This window comes from Phoca vitulina, unplaced genomic scaffold (assembly GCF_004348235.1).
Source record: "Phoca vitulina isolate PV1807 unplaced genomic scaffold, GSC_HSeal_1.0 scaffold22, whole genome shotgun sequence".
NCBI classification, from domain to species: Eukaryota; Metazoa; Chordata; class Mammalia; order Carnivora; family Phocidae; genus Phoca; species Phoca vitulina.
In genome coordinates this window covers 21497508-21514220 of record NW_022589725.1, presented here as the reverse complement: position 1 = coordinate 21514220, position 16713 = coordinate 21497508, and the positions used below count along the sequence as shown (strand labels likewise).

Here is a 16713-nt window from a genome sequence, read left to right as displayed (position 1 = left end):
GGTGGTTGCTTACGGCTGTGAACAGGGAGCAGGGATACTGGGAGGTGATAGCGAAAGGGTATGAGTCTTCTATTCGAGGTAAGGAAAATGTTTTGAAATTGACCCAACTACACAATGTCTGCCCCTTATGCCCTTTGGTTACAGTCACATAATCAGACCTCAGCCAGATTCCATAACCTCCCTGAACTTGTATCAGACAACTTCATCTAAGAATTTTTTTGTTACAAAGGACTATAACCACAGATAGAAAAATTCCATACTAATATGAGCAGCAGGTAGGGGACAATAAAAGCACTTTCCCCAAAACTCAGGGTTTACTTTTAAGTGTAAAAGAATCAAAATTAGAGGGATCAAGTAAGTCTTTCCTATTATTTAGGAGCATAAACTTTCACTGACTTTAGCTCTAGATGATGTCAAAATTTATTATCTTTTAAAATCCAACCAGAAAGGATTCTGGGGCATGACTTTTCTTCTTAAAGAAAAATTCCAAGTCACATTTTTGTGGTTTTGACAAAGTTGTCATTTGTTGCTATCTTCTAAGTTTGAACAAAAAAAGTGTTAAAGAAAATAACCCCACATTCAACTTAGATGTAATCATCAGTGAAGAACCTCCAAGGGAAAACACTGATTTTTAAATCAAGGATATAGAGTTTTCAGAATCATTCAAATACTAAAGATGATTTTGAAATTTCACCTGTCTCCAAGAGAATGCAACCCTAAATAATAATTTAAAATCTCCTTAACTGCACAAAAGAGATGGTTTCCTATATTTACAGAGATTTGGGCCTTTTTTGGGGCTAGTGTTAGCCACTGGAAAATAGGATGATACAGCAAAAATTGAAGCCTTAGGATGGAAAGTAGATGAGAAACTACAATATTACACACACTACTTCAAGGGAAGCCTACCAGCATTGGCAAAGTATGGGACGTTAGCTCCAAGCGGAGGTAATGGATGATGGTTCTGGCTGTCACAAGATAGGGAGCATTTGGGTTCCAGTCACGTGGAATGAGGGATCCTGCCTCCTGAGAGCAGCAGGGGCAGGGGCTGTCTGGAGATTCGGACTCTCCATTCCTGGCAGCCATTTCTGAAGGGACCCTTCTCATCAAAAATACAAAATTGTGATACTGAAGATTTCCTGGTGCCAAAAACATTCTTCCATGTTCCCTCCCTCCATATCTGCTTAGAAGAAAACTTATCTTTGAGAGAGTGAACTGATCCAAAATAAGAAGTACCAGGGGAAAGGGGCAAGAAACCGGAGTCCAGTTCTCCAAAGCAGGCAGCCTTCAGGTTTAATGCTCTGCAGCCACTGTCTCAAAATGCTTAAAGATTTGTGAACAAGGAGGCCTTCATTTTCATTTTGCACTGGGCCCTGCAAACTATGTAGCTGGTCCTGCCTGGTGTTTTTTTGGTACAGAAAATAAAAGCATTCCCAGCATCCAGGTCTGTGTGGTGGATGTGGGCAGAGTCCAAGGCCAATGACAAGTGAAGGGATCCATGGATTTTCTGTGGCTTTGTAGGATCTCGGAAGGCAAGAGAGGAAGAGAAGAAGGGCCTTCAGCTAGGTGGGTGGACAGGAGCCATAAGAATCAGAGGATGGGGTCATAATAGGAAGGACAACCTATTTCATCACACCCAAGATGGCATTAATTGTTCGACACTCCATTATCTTCTTTACCAGCAGGAAAGCAAAATGGCTGATTAAAACTATAAGGTCATGGATTTCAAGACACATTGCAACCTGAGAAATTTCTACAAGAAGTGTGCATCTTTGAATCATAAAACATCCTACTATGTTGATATCAGCCACCCCAATTTCCTCTGAAAGTATGCAGACTTGAGAAATTAACTTGCTCTATGTTGTTTCATTAGGAATTACAGAAATGCCTCCCATTTTTATACCATTACAAAGGAGTCTGCCATAAACTACTGCTCACTTTCCTACTAAAAATCACACTTACTGAGCCCAATGGCACAGCCTCCCAAAAGATCAGCCCAGAGAGCAGACAGGGATTTGCAGGTAGGTACCCAATGTTTTACTAGCATTGATGGGTGCGCAGAGGGTGCCCATGTGCTTTGCAACACCGATGTTCTCTATACAACAGCTACCATTTGCCACCCTAAGCCTAAAAGGTACAGAAGGCCTTTTTACAAATGCCCAGCCCTCAGACATGCCAACAAGGAGTTTTTAACAAGTCCCTGAAGCTGGGTGGGTGAACGACAAGGGCAATGCTGTGAAAGCCAGAGCGTCCTAGATGCCCTTGCTCCACGGAAATGTACCTGCGTGGCCAGCCCTGTATCTACCAGCTATGACCACTCCATCGTGGAGAGTGATGGGAGCACAGAAACACAACTGAGGAAGATTTCTTCCCTCTTCCTGTCGGCAATGAACTTTGCCTCCAGGTGAGGAGAAGGGAAGGGTGGGGGGATGGTGACACATGACTGAACACGACTGTCAATGCCTCTTCAAGGCGGGCTGCCCCACTGAACCATCCTATTTTTCTAGCCCCTCTGGCGGGACTTAGATTTTCGGTCACACCACTCAAACACTTCAGCATGGAATTCAGGCTCTGGTAGCACTGTCCTTGTCTGGGAACATATTTTAAAATAAGCAATGGTGCATAAAGCGAGACACTGATCATGTGAACCAGGGCGTAATAGAAAGTCCTGCAAAGAAATGGAGTGCACGCATACAGCTCCTGTTGGGACCTCTTGATCTGGAAACAGTTCCCCTCCCTGCGGAAGTACTGGCTATAGGACAGCCGAGGCAAAGAAGGCAAACTTTAGTGTCACTGGGCCACACAGAAGGCTCTGAGGAGGGAGCCCCGCTAGGGCTGGTGTGTCTGGTATGAACCATGAAGGCTGGACTTCAGCCTTGAGCTTTCATCCCCATACCACCGCTGTCTCCTGCAGCCTCGCTGCCTCAGCTTGCCCGGGGGGCCCATCCATCAATTTATGTGCACCATCTCCTGGTGATGAACGCTGTGCATTAAACAACAGAGCTTTAAAAAATTCTAAAACGTGGGCATGCCTGGGTGGCTCAGTCGGCTGAGCATCTGCCTTCAGCTCAGGTCATGATCCCAGGGTCCCACATCGGGCTCCCTGCTCAGCGGGGAGTCTGCTTCTCCCTCTGCCCCTCCCCTCTGCTTGCATGCTCGCTCTCTCTCAATCTCTCTCTCTCAAATAAAATCTTTTTAAAAATTCTAAAATGTGTATTTAGCGGTTTTCTTTTGAACTACGTAGTTTTTACTTCTTTCTGTAATTGACATATAACATATTAGTTTACGGTGTATGATTTTAATTTCTTTCAAAGCACACAGCAGAGGAAAACATAACATATGTGCCAGCTATGTGTGTGGTGGGTCACTCATGGGTGGAGGTGCATGGGCAGAGAACCATCCGGCAGGAGGAAGGGGGGGCGAGTGTGCACTCTGAACCCACGACTGCTGAAAATGTTATTTTGACTGGCTGTTTTTAGTGATAAAAATGAGGTATTCAACCAGGGAGGCCAAGAATTTCCTGACAGTAGTATTATGGATGGGATGGCACTCCAGTGGATTAATTTAGAGGCTTGGGGACAGACGCATGGAGAAAAAAATGGCCACACTGGTTTTTCCTCTACAGAATTTAACTTCACATTTTCATTTAACCTTTCCACGTTCCACATTATGAAATTAGGAAATTAACATTTCCTATTTCACTCCCTGGTTCACAGATTTTAAAGAATGCCAGTTAAGTAAACTAGAACAATATTCATAGCATTATTTTTTGACAACTGCTATTTACAAGACATGCAAAAGAATCATGACAGGACAAAGCTTTCTTCCTAGGTGTATTACATTCAAATTGACCCTCATAACTTCATTACATACTAAATCAACTTCATTCCTCTATTTGTCTTAGGCAAAATACATATATTTATTATCTATGTTTCCAGTTAATGTCCAAATGATCAGGGATCATTATCTGTCTTAGCTATAAAAACCCTTGAATTTAAAGCGAGAGAATTAAACTCTAGAGTGTGTATGATAAACTGCTTAACTTATAGTCAAAATTTTTTTTTTTTTTTGGAAAATTCTGCTTAGCAAACCAGGTAGATGAAGAATGTATACTTGCAAATATAATCTATCTAGGGATTTCAATTGTTTCTTCTCCCATCCCTCAAACTCAGCTTAAATTGAGCAGCCCCTAATTAAAAATGACAAGTTTCATTATAGCTGTAGTATGGAGTTCAGGAACACAGTGACAACAGTTTAAATCATATTACTCACCCGCATGATCCGTTATACTCAAATTTTCCCTGATTCAATTGCATCGCTAAATCTGTCAAGAGACAAAAATAATTTAGCATCTCATCTCCCTGGACAAGGAAGACCACTATGGGTGATTTTAAACAATGGAAATCAGATACTGATCCTAGGCTGAAAGGTCCTTTTTAACGGGGTCTGTTGAGAGCACATAACTCTCTTCCCTGTTGAAATCATCCTGTGCTGAAGTCAAACATGAAATGTGTTTTCATAAAGATCATGCTAGAATTGCTTTAAAAATTGGATTCAACATATGAGTCAAATGATTGTTCAATTAGTGTTGAGAGTATAGATGTCCAACTGGGGAGAACAAGCCTTATGTTCACAGAGGAAGGGTAGGCTGGGGATATCCAGTATGGTCACAGGAGTACAAACTTGATTAAAAACAATAAAAAATAAACTAGGTAGTATCATGGAAAAATTAGTGGCTTCTTCCTACTTTTAGACTTAGGGAGTATTCTTCTAGGGAGGTCTACACTGGCAGGGCATGGTTTATGATTTTTCTCTCCCAAGTGGATACAATCTTCTCTTTTTTCATTAGCAAAAGAAAAAAAAAAAAAGAACAAGCTGGTAGATTTTTTTTTTTCCTTCTTCAACATGTTGTGGTTGATCCTAATGTTATAGAATAAAACATAAGCTGACCTACTGAATAAACTGGTTTAGGATCATTTAATCCATATAATGGATGGACAACTGAAAATACAACTTGACCTCCCATCCCTCCCTTTTTTTAAAAAGTAAAATCAGCAGTACCCTTTTATTTGGTTTCTGCTAGAAATACTATGGGATTGTACTGATATCTGGCCATAGTTCAGTATAGCAAAGACTGATGTGGATGCTGTGCAGACATTTGACTCCAGCTTCTGGTCCCTGAGAAGGAGCCACCAAGGGGAGGGAAGTACAGTCAAGCCCACATTCATGGCAAAGGGATGGAAGTCAAAAGACCTTTCAGTCAGTCCAGATAATAGGGAACAAGGTGGATAGAAACTCTCAAAGTATGGTGGATGGACTAGAAAAGGAAAATGTCCTCCCAAATCAGGAAACATGGGAGGCACCCCTCATATAGCAAAGGACTGAACAAGAAAAGGTTTTTGTTTTGCTTTGTTTTGCCAATTTTAAGGACCAGGCTATGGGATTAACCACAGCACATGAATCGGTTTTGTGGCATATTTCTTACCTGTTTTAGGTAAATAACTAGAGCCCAGTGTTTTTCTACCTCTAATCTTAAAATTGTGATCCTCGGCTCTTAAACAGACTTTAAAAACTTAAAAATGAAATTGTTTATGCATTTTAAAAATTTACTCCTCTCCTTTCAGGGAGGGGAAAAGATCATATATTGGAAGCCTGCCTTTGAGTACACTTTGGAGGACCAAGTTGTGGATTAGTGCCTCTAAGAATATATAAATCCTTACATACTGTTTTAGTGGAGTCTACTCTAGAATATTCCGTACTTTTATGATGAGGTGCTGTGTTACTGATACCCACTGGATGTTAACAGGGGAAGGGTACTCTCTAAAGGAGAAATGAGTCATAGTTACTGTACAGAGATATTCAAATTTTTTCTCATTTAATTCCGTCTCTGGAAACAAAGATAAGTTTGATCCAAAAAGAAGAAAAATTAGAAATATTTTGGAAAAGGGGACAATGTTTGGCAGATTAGTTGTGGTATTTATGAGAGGAAATTCAATTTAAATCAAAATATTTTGTCTTCCACCCTTTTTATGGCTCTATTTTTGGTTTTTCATGTCTCACCATTACATAAATCCAACATCACATTGTTTTGCCATATGTCTGCTTCCTTTAAAAAAAATGCCCACGGCCAACGGATGGCTACTGTTGGCACCATCCTGTCAAAGTGTTCTCCTGGAATTTGAGGTCACTGGACATCAGTTCCTACCTGGGGTTTGATAGTTCAGTGAAACCATCTGGCAACCAGCATTCCAGAAAATCTGAGGCATGTAATTACTGGAATCGACCCGGCCTCCCTTGGGGTAAATGCGGCTCATTTGCCGTTTGTTATAACTGTGTAACTTATTAAGGAGAATGGGGGAAAAAAGAGTATTCCAGAAGTAATAAACAACAAAGGTCTAGACCGATAATGACAAACACATAGATAAAAGAGAGCAAATTTCACATTTATGAATGATGCTGAGGAGAAAAACCAGAGTTCACTGTGTAGACTATTAAAACAATTCACATTTGGGCAGATTTTCACAGTTGCTGTAGTCTTTCACACATATTATTTTATTAGCTCTACACCCACAATTATCTATTAGCCATTTATCTATTTTAGAGACTCCTGCCAAACCCAAAGTGCACCAGCCGTTCATTCCATTCACTACATAAGGATACTTCACAAATTCAATTGCGTGTGTCTTCAAGTAGCCCAGACCGACGGACTCGTTAAAAGAAGACATGTTATAATGGATATTGCGCTCTGGAAAGAAAAATAAAGATGCACTCAGCAACGCTCCCATCCAACCTTGTGGAAAGACAAGCAATAAATATAATTACATCCCAAATCACGAGGCTTTGGAGGCCGATGTTCTGTTATCATATTAGCAGCTCCTACTTTCATTAACGTCCTGTGGATAGAGACAGCTGACTTAAATAGTGATGGATTAAATTTGGAGTCATTAAACAAATTATGTATATATGTCCCACACAGCCACCCCTGAGATATGTATATATGATGACCGATGGTGGCTTCTCCAGCCCAAAAAATGATTATGAAAGTTTAAAAATACCGTACCCATTTTTGGAGGTCGCTTTTGATTAAAAGGGGTCTTACGAAAATACATCGAATGCAAGAAGCGATACTAAGCTCCCCTAGTGCTAAGAAATCCAGTCTTTCAGAGCCACCCTGTGGATGTTATAGGGAACGACAAGGCAATGTCTCTGCATGCCAAGGACACACGAGGCTACATGCATACATAGTCTGTGATGCAAAACAGGGTGAGATGGAACAGGGCCCGTGCCCAGAAAAGAAAAATGGGGACAAGTCAGATCACAGCTCATCAGCATAATAAAAGAGAAGCAGACAAAAAAAAGGCAATAGAATTTAACCTTTGGTGTTACCTTCAGCCACATGGAAACCTTGGAACTTTACGGGCTGTGCATAGTTGATCATTGTAGACAAATATGGATGGATATTAGTGGTAGCACCTACATATTTATAAGATGCCATCCATGCCTGTTCATCTTCCACAGTAACCAGGCCCTACAAACACAATGAAAGGAATATGCGTGTTGAGGACTTCGGTGGGACAGGCACATGCTACAGACACCCTCACTAAAGATGATGTGCACACAAAGATTGAAAGATAAAGACCTTTTCTTCCTCAATTTTGCTACAGGATAATTTTAAAAGTTCCTGTCTAGAGGTGCCTGCCTGGCTCAGGTAGTAGAGCAAGAGACTCTTGATCTCAGGGTCATAAGTTCGAGCCACAAATTGTGCACGGAGCCTACTTAAAAAAAAAAAAAAAGTTCATGTCTATCATAGCCACTAATAATATAAAAGGAGATAATAACAAAATATAAGCCTTCTCTTACATTTTTTAAGATTGCCAAAGGACTTTAAAATAGTCAAGAAAGTATACTGAGGTTCACAGCAATCTATGGAAATGTATAGCAAGTATTATCATTTGTAATTTCATAAATTGTGGCACAAAATGGAAAAACAACTTCAGAGTGTATCAGAATCCCCTGGAGGGCTTGTTAAAATATACATTCCTGGACCTCATCCTCAGAGTTTCCGATGAAGTGAGTGTGGGGGGAGGCCCAAGTATTTCCTTTCATCTAGCTCCTAAGTGCTAATGATGTGGCCGGTCTGGGGACCATACTTTGCTTAACACCGGTCTAGAATTTAAGCCACATACATAAGTAGTTTATGGTACTTTTTAAAAAAGGTTATTCTGAAAATAATCTGATAACCCACTACAAAGTACATGTCAAAATTGCATTATTTTACATAGAGGCAAATTATTTTGGTTTATTTCTTGTAAATCGGAACGAAATAAACAACAAAAATAATACTTTCAAAAATGATCCACATTTTGTTGAGAGCTAACTTTGAAAACCCAATGAAGACTTACTTCATCGGAAAACTCGGAGGATGAGGTCTAAGAATGTATGTTTTAACAGGCCCTCCAGGGGATTCTGATACACACTGAAGTTGTTTTTCCACTTTGTGCCACTTTCCTGCATAGACTGATACAGGTGGATGAACCACTTAGTCCATTCCTATGGACTATTTATAGGAATGGACTAGTTTAAAAAAAATGGTCAGGCTGTCTTATCCGATGATTTAACAATGTGAACATTCTAAATCCTCAAACTGATTTCACCAATAAAAACCTGAAATAAATAATCAAATAATGTAACTTGTTTTTATTTTTAGTCATTTCTTTTTATGTCCCGTCCACCTAAACAAGGGCAGAGGCCATGTCTGACTGCTTTCTTGGGTATTTAATGATAGTAAGTAACACCAGGACCATGTGCTAGGCACTGGGCTGAATTCCTGCATGCACAACTTCATTACTGCTAGTAATCATGTGGAGTAAGGATTAGAGTCCCACCCACTGACCATGTGAGAAGACTGGGGCCTTGAGGATTAAAGCAATTCGGTCACAGCTACTTAGCTAATACATAGCAGTGACCAAACACCAACCTCTGCTTTGTTGACCTCAATAGCTCCTGAAACTCTAGAAGAGCAGTTCATGAACATCATGGGAGGGATTGAGATCAGACTTATCCATAACTATTCCAAACTCACTATTTAGATAGTAAGAAGATAGGGTCTCATTCCAAATAAGACAGGGCCCCACAGACAGCCAGACATGATGTTCTGAAGCTCTGAAGAATGGGAGTCAAATTACAAGGCAAATTTCTGCCTGCGACGGCCACCAGTCTCAACACCATGATAAACCATTTGCATTTACTCAATAAAACCATTGGGGTATCATGAAGAATGTCAAAGAGGACAAAAGAAATTAAAAATTTAACTCAACTTATAATAAAGTCAATATCTAAGAACAGCAAATAAAAGTCCTAGAATGCCTGCAGTGTGAAATGAACTAATGATCTTTTAAAATGCCAGTGTAGTCGGAAACAAGACCACCTTTCTAGTATGCTGGGACATCTGATGACCTATTAGGTCATTTTCATTTTCAAATTCAATGTGTTAATGATTATGCACTCCTATTAGAGGAATGAAATCTCTAATGCCAACTAAGGGCCTGACTGCACTGAACACTTTTTTAAGGAAAACCATCTTATTCACCTGCCCTAGTTTTGTGATTTTTATCAGGATTTAATCACTTCATCACTGTGAATAATTCTTTCTTTTGAAGACTCTTGTAGTTAGATGCATTAAGCATGTGAATATGATAAACAGTAAGCCTGACATTCCATGGGGTGAGTGGGAGGGGGAGACAGAGGTAACATCATTTAATACAAACTGTTCAATATTAGAGGGGCACATATGGTATTTTGTAATGAAAACAAATTGCACCAGGTAATGATTTTCTTACCTTTTTGTTGATTTCATGTTCAAGGTCATCCGAAGCCTAAATTAGAGGAAGATAATAATTTGTTTACTTCTCTAAAGGGCAAAATCCCAATTTTACTAGCCATATATATATAAATATTTAAATAAATATATGTAAGCTTGTTATTCTATTTATTTGTGAAGGTGGAAAATTATTGATGACATAAAGCCATCAACAAAATAAGTACTGGAAAGATACAACAGCCTGACTTACACACCAGAAAAATAAATCTTAATACTATCTCCCCTCCTTTGTTGATAGTCTTTCCTATTTAAATGTTTCCTTACAGTAGTTTAATTATTTCATCATGGGGCTTGGAAAATAATTTGATGTGGCCACCTCTCCTGATCTGAAAAGGGCAGGCAAGCATGAATGGTTACTTGATTCAACACTCATGTGTGGGTACTGATAAAGGCTTTATGTGGTAAGGTAGCATCGAGGTAGGCACTGAGTCTTAGTAGGCATCCAAAAGTCTCCAAATAGTGGCAGTACTCTCTATCAGAAGAGGGAGGGCGTAATCTAAGTGTTCCTTAGGCTTTGCTTTTCAAACACTCTCCAATTTTCAGCTACTACCAAATGCATGCACCTCCTGGCATCTTCATCCACTGTCTTCAATGACTAAGAATCCCTGCACCCATCAAAGACCACACCCTCACATCACCATGGATACCATCCACTCTGACCTTCTCCAGGAACTCACAGGCAGTTATCTCTTCTCTCTCTTGCAAGACTCATCTCTCCCTCTCTACGGCACCATTTCCAAAAGTTTGCAAACACACTCCAGATTCATTCATTCTAAAAATAACACTCCCTTGACTCCTCAGATTGCTATGGCTACCAGCCTATACCTTGCTTCCCTTTATAGCAAAACTTCTCAAAAGTATAGTCTCTACTCATTCACATCCGTCTGTTTCAGTGGCCCCCACCATACCATTGAAACTTCTCTTTTCAAGGTTACGAATGACCTCCATGTTGCCAGCAATGGACACTCTTGAGTCTTCTTAGTGAGATTATCAACAGTGGTCAAAAACCAACCACTTTGCCAGGGGCCAGGAGGTGGAAGAAATGGGGAGGTGTTGGTCAAAGGGGACAAACATCTAGTTATTAAGAGTAGTACATTCCGGGGATCTAAGAAATAGCATGGTGTCTATAGTTAACAACATTTTACTGTATACTTGAAAGTTACTCAGAGAACAGATCTTAAATGTTCTCACCACACACACACACACACACACACACACACACAGGTAATTATGAGGCAATGGATATGTTCATTAACCTTACTGAAATAATCATTTCATAATCTATCAAATCATCACCTATACGTTTTCAACTTACACAATGTTATGTGTCAATTATATTTCAATTAAGCTGCAGGGAAAAAAAAAACAAAAACCACCTTTCTTTTCATCTTCCCCCTGGTTTCTTGGCTTCCTTGATCTTCCTTCATCTATTTCCCTCCTACCTCTTGGGCCATACCTTGCTCTTCTTTTCTGGCCTGCCTTCTCTGCCTCTACCCATGGATCATCTCACTTATTTCGATGGCTTTAAATCCCATCTCCTGAACTCCCAGTTTATATCTCCAGCCCCACCTCTCCTCTAATTCTAGATACAAGTGATGATGATGCTCACAACAATGGTGAAGATGAAAATGATAACAGAGCAGCAATAATGAATGCCTTAATGGGAACGACCATGTGCTAGGCACCGTAGGAAGCTCTTTACATATTCTAGACCCAACGACTCTTCACAACGGACCAATGGGATAGGTATTATCATCTTCATTTTGCAGCTGAGAAAACCCAGGCACTGGGAGCTTCAGTGACTTACCTGAGGTCACACAGGTAGGAAATAAAAGCAGCGTCATGGGTCAAGGCTACAGGTGCCTAGGCGGCCTGCCCCTGGAGTATCTCACTGGCACCAAAGATCCTGTCCCACTTGAGACACTGAGTTCTTTCTCTTCCAGTCTTCCCCACTGTCCACCCAGCTCCTCAGACTCAGACCCAGAGAGTCATCTCATTTTTCTCTTTCCTGCTCACTTGCCCACCTTCAGTCCATCAGCAAGTTGGATCATTTTTGTTTCCTCAGTAGACCTTGAACCCACTCAGTCCTGTTTCTACTGTCCGGTTTAAGCCTTGGGGGTCTGGCTAAGTGGAACAGTCTGGCCTAACCGCTTTTCCCACGTCCACTCTTGCTCCCTTCTAACAGTCTCCATACGGTCACATGTAGTGGTTTTTAAAAACTCCTATCAGGCTGCATTGCTCCCTTCTTTAAACATTTTCAGTGGCTTCAGATTCCACTTGAATTAACATTTGAGTTTCTCATAGTAGCTTCCCAAATCCCGTATCATCTAGTTCCTACCTGCCTGTACAATCTCATCTTGTTTCCCTCTGCCCCTCACTCAGCCCACTCTGTTCAGTGTCTCTGTTGCTGTTATCTCATAGCTGGGCCCTTCCTCTACTTCTGTGCATGGCTGGTTCTTCTTTACCTTTGGGGTTCTGGTGTCCTTATTCCCTCAACCTCGTGATTCTCCATTTTAGCACTAGTTTTTAGTTTCATACTAGCACTTTCACAAATTGTAATTATATAGTTGATGGTTTATTGTCTGTTTCCTACTCCCTTCCAATAAACTCCCATCAGACTATAAGCTCCATGAGAGCAGAAACTAAGCCTGTTTTGATCTTTTTGGGGTTGTTATGGCCTAGACTATGCCTTACACACAGTAGGTACATAATGGCCATTTTTCTTGGCTAAACAGTTGGATGGATGGAAAAACTTTCATGTTTATTCTACATTAGGAGGGAGAGGAGATATCTAACTGGTGGGACTGGTTTTCTAATGAGGACTTGCTTGGGATAATCGGGTGGGTCAACAGGCTAACCTCTGTCCCCAGGTTGCTGTTGTAATCTCATATTCACCTATAATAATGCAATAGATGATATTACTTAAAGGATACTGGACAAATAGGTGGTGGTCAACACTGGGCATGGCTAATGAGCAATTCAAATGTCCTTTCTAACTTATTATTGTGCATAGCTTGCATTAAGATACTGATTCTGGTCACCCAACATAGAAGGGGAATTATAGGTTACTTTATTTTCTTGTGGTTGTCACATTTTTAAAATTCATAACTATTAGCTACTACTTCTTGACAATCATGAAAAAAAGGGACACCGAGACTCTGACCTTCTTGACACTATTTGCAACAGCCTCCTTGTGACCCAGGTCATCAGCAGAAAGTTCATTTCCAAATTTGTATTCAGGGTGAGCTTCCTCCTCTTGGTCAGCTGTGTGAAAGACAAAAGGAAAATCCATGAAGCCAAATTACTGCCCATTAGTCAGATTTTCTTCAGAACCTTGGGTGGAGCATAAACTCCTTCAGAAGGCAAGGAAGCTACATGAAGATGGGAACATTTAAATAGGCAAACTTTTTCAAGTAAAACTCTCACTAGCTCTCAAGGCCAAGGAGCACATCTTGTTAGCTGTTATTTCTCTCGCATCTAGCATGATGTTTGACATGCGTGTTGCTTAATGCATTCTTCTTAAGTGAGTGATGATTTCCATCCCAGTACACTAACTGTAAAAATTAAAGCCTCAAGCACTCAGGAATATCTGTGACTTACACAGGGTGTTTTGAGCTTCCCTGGGACTTAGGGAAAACACAAGGAAGATACGAGAAAAGGAAAATACACTTGATAATTTTAAAAAAGAGATTAAATATGTATTTGAATATCGTGGGCATAGTGACATGTGGCCGGGAGTGGTGTGACATAAAAGAGAAAGAGCTTGGGAGGACTGGACTGCACCTGTAAACCACCTGTCAACCCTGGCTTGGGTTTCAGAGACACAAGAATCATTCCTAGGGCTCATGCTAACTGGGAGGCTGGAAGTGAGTGCTAAATAAAGCTGATGCCCCAGGAGCATGGCCCAGGCTGTGAAAGGAGGCACAGGAGGACTCAGTCCACCAGTCCAGAAAGTGACAAGAACTCTGGATCTTCCTGAGGCTGGTATCATCCCAGGGCTGTCAGTGGACAAAGAATCACCCACATGCTGGTGTGAGATCTGGATTCCCATGATCCCCACTCTGCAAAAAGCTCCCAGGTTAGGATTTGCCTAAAAACTTGTCAAGAGCAGGAGAAACTCACAGGCCTCAGGACAAGGCCAACACAAATTCACACTGTCACAACACAGGGCATGAGTGATCCCTACTGGAAAAAAACAGTGAAATAATTTCTGAGTATGGACTCCTGAGAGTGGGAAGTAGACCTGTAAGAATTGAAAATTTTTTTTATGATGAAAAAAACTATTTCATCAGTTCTAAGATGCATTTTTTTCACATAGTAGTATTTCTGATGTTGTAACGTGCTCTTTTAATCGATGCTATTTTACAATTACTTGGAAGCATTTTCTTTCCTAGTCATTATAAAATAATGGTGTCTTTCAACTGATGGTGTCTTAGATTTGGAATTTCTTGAGGGATTGTTTTTTGCAAAGTGTTATTCCAGACATGGAAAAAAAGTGAGGCAAGACAGACAGACACCCTCCTGTTTTGAAACTGGTATTTTGATGGATGGATGAGTGGAGGTAGATGATTACAAAGAGAAAAAAAAAAGTAGGTCATATAGGCCTTTGGCAGGAAAAAAAGGATTTAAGGAGCTGGAATAGGTCTTTAAAAAACCTAGTCCAGTGTGTCCACTTTATAGATGAGGAAATAGATTCAGAGATATGACTTACAAATCCAAGGTCAGAGTAAGATATGGACCTAGATTTCTCTGGATTCTTAGCACAGTGCTCTTAACATGACACTGAGTTTCTATGACCACTGGATTTCTATGACCTACAGTCTGTAACCAAGATTTTGAAACTTCCCAACATTATTAGTAAATTTCCAGTTCATATATCTCTAAGTCTAACCTGGCCAGCCAGATATAAACTACTTGAAGTCAAGGAATGTGTCCCATACAAGTGGTAGAGACTTGACTTTAAAAAAGTTGTATGAAAAGGGGTGCCTGGGTGGCTTAGTTGGTTAAGTGTCTGACTCTTGGTTTTGGCTCAGGTCTTGATCTTGGGGTCCTGAGATCGAGCCCTGCATCGGGGTCCACACTCAGCATGGAGTCTGCTTGTCCCTCGCCCTCTGCTCCCCCACCTCTCTCTCTCTCGCATGTGTGCTCTCTCTCAAATAAATAAATAATCTTTTAAAAAGAAAAAGAGTTGTATGAATGAATGTTGCCATCCCTTGATTGTGCAAGGATGCACAGACATACCCACAACCACAGTTTTGGCATTCCCCATTGCTTGTCACTACAGTCCTGGAAGCCACGTGTCCTTCTGAATCTAAATCCTGCCTAATGAATGGGCACATGCTTTCATTGACTAAGGGCCTTTTCTATTTCCTACAGCCTCCAGGCAGGGTACCCTTTCGAGCTATGCTTGGTTTCCTCTTGCCTGCTGTGTTGAAGTATTTAGAGACTCTAGTCATTCATGTATAGTAGGATTGTACTGTGACACTGGGGTAATTATAGCCAACTGGTTGACCAGAATTAAGCCAGGCATCACTGAGGGAACCTAAGAATATATAACTGGTAAAGCAGAAACCTGTATACACTTAAACAGAAATTCAAGTGGATGATTTTGTCCTCTCAGCTAATTTTCTACATGTATGCTATCCTACATGATGATTTCTGTTCACACTGAACAACATGGGAGCCATCAGAGCCGAATATTTTGTAGGAATAATGAACATATGCATAAAAGGTGGGAAGTACCCTTAAGGATGATAAGTGGAATCACACTGACCCTCATCTTTGGTTAGTGTGTGTTCAAGAAATTTCACATCTTTGACTATCATCAGTTACATTTTTTTCTCTAAAAAAAATGTTAACAATTTTGTGTATTTGTGTTCCCTTCATATTCCTGTATATTAGAAGGGCAGTATTGTAAGGTAAAAAAGGTCTTGAACCTGGAGTCAGGCAACTCTGGGATTGAATCTTAGTGCCATTGTTCACCAGCTGTGGGGTCATGTGCAGACTATGTTTACCTCTCTAAGCTTCAACTTCCTTATCTGAAAAATGAGTGTAATGATACCTATTTCATTGGACCATATAAAGATAAGGCGGTGATGCAAACTGCTTCGTTCACAGTTAATACAACAATGGTGGTTGCTATTCATATTATTATTTCCCTTGTTAATTCAGTCCAGTATTCTGCAGTTTGTTTTACTGGATTGTAGGATCTAATAATGTCTAAAATGTTATAATATTCATCTTTTCAAATTTTTGAAGTATTTTATTGACCTTTTCAAATAATATTCCTTTCAGTATTTTATTCTTAAATCGTGTTTAGGTTTATTATTTGCAAAAAAAAAAAAAAAAGTGAAATAATAGGCAACGTGGTTGACAGCATTTTCCAAAGACAGCTCCAATATCTGCTCTCCTACATGCTCTTCTAGAATGTGATCTTGCTACTCACCCACCCCCTCGAACCTGGGCGGGCCTTAATTTTGCTTTGATGAACAAAATATACAGGCAATGATGATGGGCCAGTTCTGGGCATAGTTCTTAAAGTAGTTTAGCAGCTTCCGCATTCTGCCTCTTGGAACACTGGCTCTCAGGTTGCTCCATCTAGAAACTTGGCCACCATGCTGTGAGAAGCCCAAACCACATGGACAGGACACATGGAGGTGCTCTGGTCCTCAGACCCTGCTGAGCTCCCCACAGCAACTGCCAGCCACAGGAGTGGGCCATCTGGGACAACCGGCCAGACTGAACCTTCAGATGACTCTAGCTCTGGATGTCATCTGCCTGCAAATGCAAGAGAAACTTGAGGGAGAAGCACCAGTGGGAGTCCAGATGCCCCCACA

At 40.6% G+C, this 16713-nt stretch overlaps 1 protein-coding gene across 7 annotated transcripts in view; it reads right to left on the bottom strand.

Moving 5' to 3' along the window:
* PLCB4 (phospholipase C beta 4) overlaps positions 1 to 16713 on the bottom strand; it is a 407515-nt gene that overhangs the window by 55385 nt on the left and 335417 nt on the right. For all 7 annotated transcript variants that reach the window (XM_032419441.1, XM_032419443.1, XM_032419444.1 and 4 more), the window contains 6 exons: positions 13041 to 13141; positions 9837 to 9872; positions 7384 to 7525; positions 6658 to 6742; positions 6203 to 6327; positions 4270 to 4321 (listed from right to left, as the gene is read on the bottom strand). In XM_032419441.1, coding sequence (XP_032275332.1) covers positions 4270 to 4321; positions 6203 to 6327; positions 6658 to 6742; positions 7384 to 7525; positions 9837 to 9872; positions 13041 to 13141 — 541 coding nt within the window. The remainder of the gene's footprint in view (positions 1 to 4269; positions 4322 to 6202; positions 6328 to 6657; positions 6743 to 7383; positions 7526 to 9836; positions 9873 to 13040; positions 13142 to 16713) is intronic.